This window comes from Rhinoderma darwinii, chromosome 3, assembly GCF_050947455.1.
Source record: "Rhinoderma darwinii isolate aRhiDar2 chromosome 3, aRhiDar2.hap1, whole genome shotgun sequence".
Taxonomy (NCBI): Eukaryota; Metazoa; Chordata; class Amphibia; order Anura; family Rhinodermatidae; genus Rhinoderma; species Rhinoderma darwinii.
This window is the reverse complement of record NC_134689.1, coordinates 329965891-329979075: the sequence shown is the minus strand read 5'-3', so window position 1 is coordinate 329979075 and position 13185 is coordinate 329965891. Positions and strand designations below refer to the sequence as shown.

The 13185-nt window shown below is 44.0% G+C and overlaps 1 protein-coding gene across 1 annotated transcript in view; it reads right to left on the bottom strand.

The window, feature by feature from the left end:
- Nucleotides 1-12388, bottom strand: part of SMAD6 (SMAD family member 6) — a 71900-nt gene extending 59512 nt beyond the window's left edge. The window contains exon 1 of the mRNA XM_075855296.1: nt 11215-12388. Within this exon, the coding sequence (XP_075711411.1) occupies nt 11215-11608 (394 nt within the window). The 5' untranslated portion in view covers nt 11609-12388. The remainder of the gene's footprint in view (nt 1-11214) is intronic.
- Between the last annotated feature and the right edge of the window lie 797 nt (nt 12389-13185).

Genomic DNA, 13185 nt, shown 5'->3' with positions numbered 1-13185 from the left:
GATGACCCGCATCTATGTGCAGAATGGTGGGGGTCATTCAACCCATGCCCTGCCTAGTGAGACAGTTGTCAGCAACTGCATCCAGGCGGAGAATGAATGGAGGGTGGCCGCACATGTGCGCAGCTCCTTCAATTTATTTCTATGAGAGTCTCGGAAACAGCCTCACCGGGCGTGACAGGGGGTTGGGTGACCCCCATTCTGGAGATAGGTTAAGGTTTCAGAGATTTCAGGCATTTATCATGGATAGATCATAAATGATTACGTTGGGAATACCCATTAAAATACATTTATTCGCATCACCTCTACACCTCCAAGGTGTTTTCCAGGAATATACATTGATAGCCTAGCCTTAGGATAGGCCATCATTATAAAATTAGTGTTGGTCCAATATGAAAAAACATTCAAGGGGCTGCAGATCTGGCTTCATTCGACTGATCAGTTTGGGTCAGATCCCCAAAGATCACACATTTATGGCTTATCCTAAGGCTAGGCATCAATGTGTATTCTTGGAAAACTGCAGCTAATATTCTGCACACATATGTATATAAATGTTGGGACTTGAGATATAAGAGATAAAGTAGTGATCATGGAGGTAGACATTTCCCCTCGCCAGTAATCCAACTAAAGAACGCTACATCAGCCTGTCCACAGCTTGAAATGGCTGCTTCCAGGTATCAATAGAGAAAAGATAGACTTTAGGTTCAGTGTCCCTTTAACTTTAGATGACGTTCAAGTTTACTAAACAGTCAAGTCACATGCCATAACTTGGAATGGATTATAGACCTAGATCAACAATTTCATACATAAAATACTGACGAAATCACCAGGGTTTCCTGCTGGCTGAGGACATCCCTAGGACATTTCCAAAAACGGACTGATTTACCCACGTGTCTAATTTGCATCTGAATGACCGGCGGAGCTTCACGTCACTATTTACATATTAGCTATGAACTCCAAGGCCTTCAGCTTTCTTCGAATACAAATAAACTAGAGTAATAACCCTTATGGTGTATAAAATACTGTTGTGCAAAACACATTTCTTTTCTCCAGTCTGGTAAAAGTTACTTAGTATTAGAAATAAGGTGAAGTGGCTTGTTGCTGTTCCTCCAGCATCCAACAGGGGCACATGCTATGCCAGCCCCACCCACCTAAATGGGTCTATCCAGTGGCAAAGCCGCAGTGCTGTAAAGGCTCTTTTACATGTGCTAATTATCGGGCAAACGAGTGTTCACAGAAGGCTCGTTCCCAATCATTGCCCTGTGTAAACAGGGCAGCCATCAGCCAACGAACGACCGAACGCCCGTTCATCAGCTGATGAACGTTGTTGTCAGCACCACATCTCCTTGTGTAAACAGTAAGACGTGCTGCCAACATGATAAAAATGTATGGGGACGAGCAATCGTAGAAACAAGCGCTCGTCCCCATACATAGCTCCTTGTGAAAGCAAACCCATCAACGAGCTGTCTTGTAGATCGGCGCTCGTTTATATGGCCCACGCCATGTAAGAGGACCCGTAGACTGGCTTCAAGCCTGATATAGAGAGAAGACTGTGTTTACATGGGATGATGGTTGTACTGAAATTATCCAATTATTTTGCGGTTATCTGTTGATTGGCAAAATGGGCATGTCAGGACTCCAGGTAAACAAAAAGATCACTCCTAAGTTTTTGGTCACCAAATTAAAAATCAATATTCTACATAAAATAAATAAAGCATATACACCAGAATGTAGACTGACCGGCAGCAGTATTTACAGTAGACTGTGGTGTGACCGGAAGCAGAATTTACACTGTACTGTGAACTGACCAGTGGCAGCATATTCACTAGACTGAACTGATCGTCGGCAGGTTTACACTAGACTGAACTGACTGGCGGCAGGTTTACACTAGACTGAACTGACTGGCGGCATGGTTTACACTAGACTGAACTGACTGGCGGCATGGTTTACACTAGACTGAACTGATCAGCGGCAGGTTTACACTAGACTGAACTGACTGGCGGCATGGTTTACACTAGTCTATGGACTGATTGACCAAAGTATTTACAGAAAACAATATGCGCTATCTGCAGCCACCGCTAGAGACAGGGTAGGAGGTTACCGCATACAGTGACCATACACACTAGACTAACAGATTTTGGCGGAACCGGCTGACCATCTACTGTGCATTAGATGTTTAGGCCGACGTGTCCGATTCTTTGTTCTCAAGGGAGATAAGCTGCTGCCAGGGGTGTCTGAAGCGGCTTATGCCCCTCTCCCAGAGCGTGCATTTGTATGGGTACGTCGGGAGGAATAGCTGTTGGCCAAACAAGCTTTCAGCCGACAGTTATTGAAGTTGTATGGACACCTTTATACATTGAACTCAATAATAACAGTATGAAGTAAGCTTCCATACTTTCTATAGTGGCAGCTGCAGGCTGGCAGCCAGTGTTGTGTTTAAATCTATGTCTATGCAGCAGGGCTCCAGGCTACAAAATAAACTTGTGTGCAAAAACATATATTTTTTTGTTGCATTCGCATTGCCATCTGAAGCCATGCCTTACACAATGGTTCGAAGACATATTTTGCTTAAACTGAAATTATTAATCCATTGTCTTCATTCAATAATAAAGTTATAACACATGTCCCTCTTCACACGCTACACAGCTTGGGTTAATAGAACGCTATTATCTATTACAAGTTTATACCAGGGATGGACTTAACCCTGTAGACTAGCGGATTCTAGGAGTCAAACTGACTTTATAGACATCAATACAAAACAATCGAAAAAGACACCAATAGAAAACTTCCAGACTCACTGGCTACATGGGATTTGCCCAGCTCTGGCTTGCACTGCTGCTTACTAAATCCATAGGGTGCTATTGTACTTATCAGTCCTATAAATAGGTTTCACTCGTCTTATGATAGATCGCCTTTAAGTAACCATATTGATCTGCAGATCATTATATTGCTTTCTGTGCGGTTACATTGATCTGCATGTGATTATAGAATGATTCTTGCCATTGCACGGCTTCTCCGATATGCTGGAGCCTATTATTGCCCAGGAAGGGGGCGGGTGAGGGACATGCTGGGGTCTGCACATATTACACTGGAATGCAACACTAGAAACACAGCTCTGGTTTAACTACTTTTTTTCTTAAATGTTTTGCTCTCAACTCTTATGAAATGGTACAAATTCACTCATAAAAAACTTAGATTATAAAAATGTAGAACTTTGATACATAAATTAAAGTGTGTCATTAAAGTGTATTTTTTTGACAAGAAGGAGAAGTACATAGAAATATGTGATGTTAGAACGATTTATTTGTGCAGGGAAACATTGCTAGAACTAATAAAGTTTTCAAAACTAGCGCAAGATAAAAGTGACGCTACTGCCCATAGAAACAAAATCGGTATATACAACCATTTACATCATTCTGTCAGAACATTTAAACCACCTGACTAATATTGTGTGCCGCCACAAAAGCTCTGACTCCGAGGCATGGACTCCACAAGACTTCTAAGTGTCCTTATGGTATCTGCCACTAACATGTTAGCAGCAGATCCTTTAAAGAGGCTCTGTGACCACATTATAAGTGGCCTATCTTGTACATGATGTGATCGGCGCTGTAATGTAGATTACAGCAGTGTTTTTTTATTTAGAAAAATGATCATTTTTGACTGAGTTATGACCTATATTAGCTTTATGCCAATAATTTTCTCAATGGACAACTGAGCGTGTTTTACTATATGACCAAGTGGGCGTTGTACAGAGGAGTGTATGAAGCTGACCAATCAGTGTCATGCACTTCCCCCCATTCATTTACACAGCACATAGCGATATAGTTATATCGCTATGTGCAGCCACATACACACACTATAACGTTACTCAAGTGTCCGGACAGTGAATATACATTACCTCCAGCCAGGACATGATGTCTATTCAGAATCCTGACACTTCTGTAGCGTCTGTGTGATATTTACAGCAAGGCAAGCGTAATTTCGTTTTAAATGACAGGTTACATCGTAATCACGCGAGATTACGTTTGCCTTGCTGTAAATATCACACAGACGCTACAGAAGTGTCAGGATTCTGAATAGACATCATGTCCTGGCTGGAGGTAATGTATATTCACTGTCAGGACACTTGAGTAACGTTACTGTGTGTTTATGTGGCTGCACATAGTGATGTAATAAGAACACTATCTGCAGTGTAAATGAATGGAGAGAAGTGTATGACGCTGATTGGTCACTGATTGGTCAGCGTCAGACCGTCCTCTGTACAACGCCCACTTGGTCATATAGTAAAACACGCCCATTTGTCCATTAAGAAACTCATTAGCATAAATCTAATATAGGTCCTAACTTATAATGTGGTGACAGATACTCTTTAATTCATGTAAGTTGTGAGGTGAGGCCTCCATGGTTCGGACTTGTTTTTCGGGCACATCCAACAGATGCTCGATCGGATTGAGATCTGGGGAATTTGGAGGCCAAGTAAACACCTTGAACTCTTTGTCATAGTCATCAAACCATTCCTGAACAATTTTTGCATGGTGGCGGAGCGCATTATCCTGCTGAAAGAGGGCACTGCCATTAGGGAATAATTCTACCATGAAGGGGTGTACTTGGTCTGCAACGATGTTTAGGTAGGTGGTACGTGCCACAGTAACGTCCACATGAATGCCAGGACTCAAGGTTTTCCAGCAGAGCATTGCCCAGAGCATCTCACTGCCTCTACCATCTTGTTTTCTTCCCATAGCACATCTTCGTGTGATCTCTCCCCCATGTAAGCGACGCACACGGACATCCACAGGATGTATAAGAAAACATAATTCATCAAACTAGAAGACCTTCTGCCATCGCTCCATAGTCCAGTTCTGATGCTCAGGTTCTGTTAGCAGTGGACAGGGGTCAGCATAGGCAGTATAAACTGTCTGTGGCTACACAGACCCAAATACAGCAAGCTGCGATGCTCTGTGTGTTCTGACACTTTTCTATTATAGTCAGCATTAAAGAGGCTCACATTATAAGTGGCCTATCTTGTACATGATGTGATCGGCGCTGTAATTTAGATTACCGCAGTGTTTTTTATTTAGAAAGACGATAATTTTTTACGGAGTTAAAACCTATATTAGCTTTATGCTAATGAGTTTCACAATGGACTACTGGGCGTGTTTTACTTTTTGACCAAGTGGGCGTTGTACAGAGGAGTGTATGACGCTGACCAATCAGTGACCAATCAGCGTCATACACTTCTCTCCATTCATTTACTCTGCAGATAGCGATATTGCTATATCGCTATGTGCAGCCACATAAACACACAAACGCTACAAATTGTCCTGACAATTAATATACATTACCTCCAGCCAGGACGTCATGTGCATTTAGAATCCTGACCACTTCTGTAGCGTCTCTGTGATTTACAGCATAGCATGCGTAGTCTCGCGAGATTACGCTGTAACCTGTCATTCATAGCAAGATCTCGCTATGCTGTAAATCACAAAGATGCTACAGAAGTGGTCAGGAATCTGAATAGACATCACGTCCTGGCTGGAGGTAATGTATATTTATTATCAGGACACTGCAGTAATGTTAGTGTATGTGGATGCACATAGTGATATAGCTATATCGCTATCTGAAGTAAATGAATGGAGAGAAGTGTATGACGCTTATTGATCACTGATGAGTCACTGATTGGTCAGCGTCATACACTCCTCTGTACAACACCCACTTGGTCAAAAAGTAAAACACACCCAGTTGTCCATTGAGAAACTCATCATAAAGCGAATATAGGTCATAACTCCGTCAAAAATGATCGTCTTTCTAAACAAAAAACACAGCTGTAATCTACATTACAGCGCCGATCACATCATGTACAATATAGGCCGCTTATAATGTGGTGACAGAGCCTCTTTAACTTTTTCAGAAATGTGTGTTACAGTAGCTCTTTTGTGGAATTTAGACAGGCTGGCCTTCAATCCCCATGCTCATCAATGTGTCTTTAGCACCCATGCACCGGTTGCCCCTTCTTGGCCCTCTTTTGGTATGTACTAACCACTGCATAGTAGGAACACACAACACCTTGACATTGGGCATTCGTGATCCCTGGACTTAGTGTGGTTTTTTACATGCAATTTTTATCAACTTGTTTGTAAATAAGAATAAGCCCGAATTTTAGACCCTTACGATTATTTAGATGCATTGCACTATGTCCTTTAATTTCTATCCGGCAATAGAAGGGAATTCACAGGACACAAGTCTGGAATATCAGGATTGACAACTGTTCGTTGGGCTGAAGGAGAAAGAAGCCGTTCTTCCCTATACACGTCAAGAGTGTGGTAAGCTATACTATAGTGTAAAGTGGTTGGATTGTTTTGCTTTGACCCAATAAGACCTGCCGCATCACAATTTAATCTACGTCAAAGTCGCTCAGAGCTCTACACTTGACCATTTTTCCTGCTTCCAACACATCAATTTCAAGATCTGACTGTTCACTTGCTGCCTAATATATCCATATCCCAGGTACAGTATATACACACACACTACAACACGCTTCCTCCTCCTGACCCCAGGGCAAAATGGCAAGCGGCCCCTTTACCAGATTTCTTCTCCAGGGGACTCGGATACCGGAATCCACTGTGATGCTCTCAGCGTATTAATGGATGGATGCTGCACAGGAGAAATAATGCCGGAGGTGAGAAGGCATTAACAATCAGCCACTCCCGCAGCCCGCTCCAAACAACCAATCAGATGCTAGTCTACCCGCATCCAATGGCAACTGGCTGTGAGTAAAAAAAATAAAAAATGCTTTTACTGGCTCGAACTTCTCCTGCAAACCCTCTCCCACTTTAGCTCAGCATTTAGTCTCATGTGTAGAAAGAAGCATGGAGCGGATTTTTTTTTTTACATCTGTAAAGGCATTAGTGCAACCCCTGGGGGTGTCCCTACTCCCTACACAGTCTGACACTGGCAGCCTCATTGACAAGGAAAATGGCAAGAGCCAGTTGTAAATTTATTCATACATTTCGAGGAGGAACAACAGAGGAACTGCACAATGCAGATTTCTAATAAAGAATGCTTCACAATTTCATGGGGAATACAAATATTTACCAAACAGACATGTGAAGAGAGCCGACAGGTCCTCTTCCGTTACCCTATGATCAATGTTCCTTTGGACACGAATATGAATGTAACCAACCAGTATAGAAAGGCACATACACACTTGATCAAAAACTATCGCAAGTGGTACGAAACATATGGGACTTCTCTACTTCACTTTTTTAAACCATCAAAACCAGTAATATCTAGACATAAGTGTTTGTGGTACAACCCATACTACAATTGACCCGCTAAAATAATTTGTGTAAGGCCCCATGCACACGGCCGTGCCTGTAATCACGGAACGTGCTTACGGGCACGGCCGGCAGCCGTGGACAGCCACTCTCATTTTCGGCCCGTGCTCCCGTACTAAGTATGGGAGCACGGCCCGTAAAAAGCAAAAGAAAGGACATGTTCCACAATTTGCGGTACATTGTACTCCCCGTACAAATATACGGGGAGTGGTGTCTGTGGTCAATAGAAGTGAATGGGTCCGTAATTGCGCACCACAATTACGGACAATTTTTACGGTCGTGTGCATGGGGCCTAAGTGTATGGAAGTTAACACATAGCATAAATACTGCTGAATTTCCGAGTAATTTTAGTGCGGAAATTCCTCGACGTATTACAGTAGCAGCAAAGTGAAGAAGATTTGAACAAATCTCATCCAGGCGTTGCAAAAAAAAAACAAACAGAAAAAACCTGCGGAAACAGACCTGAGGTGCAGATTCTCAACCTGCAGCATGTCAATTTCTATAGATGGAATTTCCACAGTATTTACACTACGTGTGAACTTAGCCTAAAGCTGGTCATACCCTAGAGATTTCAGATGACCACTTTCTGAACGAGTTGTAGTTTTGTGAATGTTTGCCTACAATTGGCAGACCGATCTGCCTTGCTCTGTAATCTAGGCTGGGCTACAATCGAAGGGGGTGCACACCTGTTGTAAGGCACAAAATTACTTTCCAAGTATTGCCAAAAACTGTCGATTACAGCCGATAAAAGTCCAATCCGACTTTTTCCATAAATACATGCCCTACGATCGATCGGCATCGGTCACACTTTTTTAGGTCAAGAAAAGCGGCTAACAGTCAGCAAAAAATGGGCTAAATCTGCCTTTATAAGGTTTTAGGTTACAACAGGTCTGTGCCGTTTCCTTAACATGATGACAAAAAGAAGCCCAACGTTGCAAGTTAGAATGGATACAGGTCGGTATTTGAGGGCCGTGGTCATGCACAATGTAACTGCCAGGACTTCTAGACATATACACACGCACAAAAAGAGAAAATTGTGTGCAAAATAAGTATATGTTAGAAAATCTACTTGCATTGACCAGATCCTTCCTTTGTCTAATAAAAAAGGGAACGATCAGCCGAGAGCTCATAGAGAGAGACATTTAACTAACGATAGACGCCAATAAGACCATTCAACAAATTTGCATAGAGACATGGCACAATCTTTACAGTACAAAAATGGTCCCTAATCGAAAGATGAACGTTACACAGTAATCGAGGAGACACCCACTTAGCCATGTCCCTGTATGAATATACACATTGGTAAAATTGTATTTATGGAGCAACTATGTAAAACAAATAGGCTCCATCCAGTTGGCATTCTTCATAAAACTGCACATCCAGTCATATCAAGGACATCCAGGACAAGTGCAAAAATACTGTCACACTTGCTGGGCATGGAATCCCACCACCATACTGGCGGAGGGGACTCCTAAAATGACTGGAAACGTGAAATTGATCTACATCACTGAAGGCGCTATCTATTGCCCCCTGCTTTTATTACCTGAAGATGGCAATATACGTATATTTGTTTGGTTCCATTACTGGGCAAGTTAAAATCGTATTTTAAGGCCAGGATCACACACAGTTTTGATGCAGTTTTTGGCTCAGGTTTTTGAGCCAAACACAGGAGTGGATACAAATAAAAAGGAGGTGTATCAGTCTTTTATTTATACCTTTCTTTCCTATTGATCCACTTCTGGCTTTGGCTCAAAAACCTGCATCAAAACTCGTGATCATGGCCGAAATGAAAAAAAAAAACTGAAACTTTTATGTTGTAGGGAATTATTACTGAATGATATGATAATTTTTAGTCCACGTTTTTTGTACGCGCAGCAATAACAGGTTAAAACACTTTAAAAAAAAACACGTTTCCCTGTAATTACCGTGCAGACAAAAAAAAAAATGCATAGAAAAAACACTTCGATACGCACTCGGTTTTTGCCTGCGCTGCACACGGATCGGGGTCGGCACATGACAATATACCTTTAGCTATCCATATACATGACTGCAGAATACTTTTCTTAATATAATTTGTTCCATCTAAATGCATGTGCTGTTGCTTTTAACAGATGGAAATATCTCCCACTAAAAAAAATAACGTACATTTTCAGTCCAATTTCTTTGAGTCAATACAAAAATGCAACAAGCTTTTTTGCAACTATGATAACTTTCTAGAGAAAATGGTCACGCTATCACTTTAATACCAAATTATTATCAGATTGTTTTATCAATAGAAAATATACACCAAATAGTCTCCGAACCTATGTAGATTTTATGTGGGCGCACTTCACAGGCACTTCCGCACAGACTGACCTTTAGAGATGGCCATGCCCAACAATCACGACCTTGTCTTACTAGAACTGTAGACAGACTGAAGACTGGCCCTAGAATAATCCTCAGACAAGACGACTATTAATGTTTTCCTTACAAGCCACTCCATTATCGTAAACATTCATCTCATGGCCAAGTCTGTTAAATATGAAGGGATCCGTTACCAGATAGACCTCTTTTTATAGGGCCATTTACACAATAGTAAGATGCTAAAAGGTTCAATAGACCCAATTGGCTGAGAAGGCCAAGACACAACTTTACAGGAAAGGCGCCAGTAAATTGATCCTTCTCAGCCAATCAGTGAGAAGCAAGTGTTACCTGTTGGACCGCCGACATAGTTTGGGGGCCATTCAGTGGGTAATATTGCCCTATAAATGCCTCTATATAAAGAGTTTTGTCCGGTGACAGGTTATTCACCCTCAGCTGCTTCTGCTCACATTGCTGAAGGTAAAAATACCTGCTCGTCCTAGGATACATTGGGTAGGTCTGTACCGGCCTTGTACCATAAGGGTACAATTTCATGTGATGGCACTTCCATATACCACTAATCATTTAGCTGTACAGGACACACCACATGATGAACAAAATGAATCCCCAGCAATGTAGAAGTGGAAAAGAACCATTCTGAAGCATGGAAATCCAGCCAGGGATATGGGCATGACAAGGACCTTCATCAGGAACACCTAAAGTGGATGGCACTAGAAACATGATGGCATGTGATGCTCGCATTTAAGACATGCCCAAATGTCACACTCTATGGAAGTCAATGGAAATCAAATGCACCAGTCAGACCCAGGCTACATTGACTTCTGATGCCCTATGACTTATGCAATCCAATAGTCCAGGCCACAGCTATACAACAGAGTGGTGTGACACTTGATGGCATACAAAGTCGAGATCACCAAAAATCAGCTACTGGGTTGTTACACCACACTGCAGTGCTGCCAGTTGGTGCCATGGCAGGAGCTTTACTACCCCATGAATGGCAGAAACAGAATATGACATATAGAGCAGCACTAACATATGACATCTCTATTAGAAGAATTAAAACAGAAATGTAAAAAGTTTTCTAGATCCATGACTACGGTCAGTGAATAGAAACATACAGACCTAATACTTTTAATAGCTGAGAGTTTGTTACAATATATGTAGTTTAGGTGGTTATCTAAATACATCAGTAACACAAATCCTCTTGCAACAATGTATTAGTGTAGCTAAAATATAGCAGTGTGGAGTCCAAGCTACTTAGCTCTCATAGAATTGCCTAAACTGGTAACAACTGTAACAAACGCTCAGCTGTGAGAAGCTAGGCCTGTATGGATATTCAGTCTATGGATAATAACATATTCCCATTCATTAACAGCAAGCAGAGATCTTGAAAATGGTAAATGAAATAATGAATAGACACGGTCACTTTGCTTTACGGAAAACCAATTTAACATCTATGGAGAACAAAAAACAAACTGTGCGACATTAATCGCACCATGCGACAAGTAAACCGTGTACTCACCGGGTCCACATAAGCGGCTATAGTGGTAGGGGTTGCAGCACATGCTGTTACTGTCCGTTCCTCCAGCCCCCTGACACCCGCTCAGCGCTTTCAATTGCCCAGGATGCTGCAGCTCAGGCCAGCGGAAAAGTCTGCAGAGCAGCAGGTGAGGAGGAGGCCCGGCCCGGGTCACCAGCACACAAGCTCCGGGCGCTGCGCCCCGGGACTCCACGGCCTCCAGCAGCGCGCACAGAGCCTGTTCCTTCAAGCGCTTCAATACGCCTGATGCAGCGGAGCCCAGCTCCGGGGACCCGCCGGACGGCTCGGACAGACCGCAGCAAGATACTCCCCCATCACCGCCCGCCCGGCTCCGCCACAGGCGCCGAACCAGCCCGGTGCGTCTGGACTTGAACATGCGACGCCCCCGGCGGGGATGCGCCCGGGTCTTACTGGAGCCTCAGCGCTGACCGAGGCGAGTAGCGGGGGAGATACGGCATGTGTGGCGGCTGCGCGGAGGTGGCACAGCCGGGATGGGCAATGCTGTGTGGGTACACTGATCCGCAATCCTTCCACAGTGCGCTGCGGGATTCCTCTCCGGTGCCAGGCAGGGACTTTAATCCTACAATAGCCAGGAGATCGGTGTCTGGTATGAATGAGGGAGTACAGGACGGGCTCCACACACAACAGCTGGAACCCGAGAGCAGCTCCCGGGTCACATCTCCCGGCTGCAGGCTGAAGCGCTTTTTCTTTTTACTCAGGTCTCCGGAGCTGTCACATGGCCGCAGCTGAGCGCAGAGTATGCAGCTCCGGGCAGCGCACAAGCAGCATCCTGCCTGGGGACCACACTGACAGGGATGCTGCTGGGCTGCAGATAACACCCGGGAGTGTGCAGCCTCCAGTCCTCCAGGGCTGCTCGGCTCCTTCTGACTACACACGGTCTACCTGGTCCTGGTGGCTGCTGTTCCGTACCCTGTAGCTCTGCTTATCAGTCACGTTCAGATACGTGGAGCACGTACAGTTCCCCGCCGCATCCGGTGCTCCGCCGCCAGCACACAGTCACTCAGGCTCCGGTTCTCTGCTCGCTCGCTCTCTCTCTCTCCACTCGCTGCTCTTTGTGCTCTAGCTCTCACACACACACACTCGGGCCCAGCACCGGGCGCCGCTATTGGCTGCCTCCCATCATGTGACAGTCTAGACACTTTGGCGGCTCCGCTGCACTGACTGTTGCGCAAACAAATCTCAAGTTTCTTAACTCTTAAAGGAGCCGCTCCCCAGGTTATAACCAGCCGCTTCCAGTACTGTCCCTGTCTAGTGACTGAGCATCCGAGTCAATCACGGTGCAGCTTCTTGTAGTCTGTTAGAACTAGCTGCTGCTGCATTCAAGATGTTCTACTATAGTCATATATCTCCCCCTCAGTATATAGTAACAGCAATGACATGCACAGGGGCGTAGCTAACGGCTCATGGACAAAAGTTCTTCTTGGGCCCCCAACTTCTCTTCACGGCCAAAGGCTGCAGCTCAACCGTAACTTTCAGCTGCATTGCTGGGTCTCATAAAGGGAAACTAAACTCTCAAAAAACTTCTAACATGTCATAGTGATATGCCAGAAGTTTTGATCGGTGAGGGTCCGAGCACTGAGACCCCCACCGATCACTAAAACAAAGCGGCAGAAACGCTCGGGTGAGCGCTGAGCTGTTTAGTTTCTGATCAGCTTTTCTCGGAAAGCCGAGCAATTGGTGTACGGGTTTATAGACTTTCTATTGAGCCCGTAGACCAATTGCTCGGTTTTCCGAGAAAATCCGGTCAGAAACAAAGAGGATCAGCGCTCACCCGAATGCTTCTGCCGCTTCGTTTTAGCGATGTGTTTAGATCTCCACCAAACAAAACCTTATATATTACTATGACACGTTAGAAGCTTTTTGAAAGTTTAGTTAAGCTTTAAGTGACCCATCGATGCAGCACTAGCAGCCAGGGGCGTTGCTAGAGTCTTA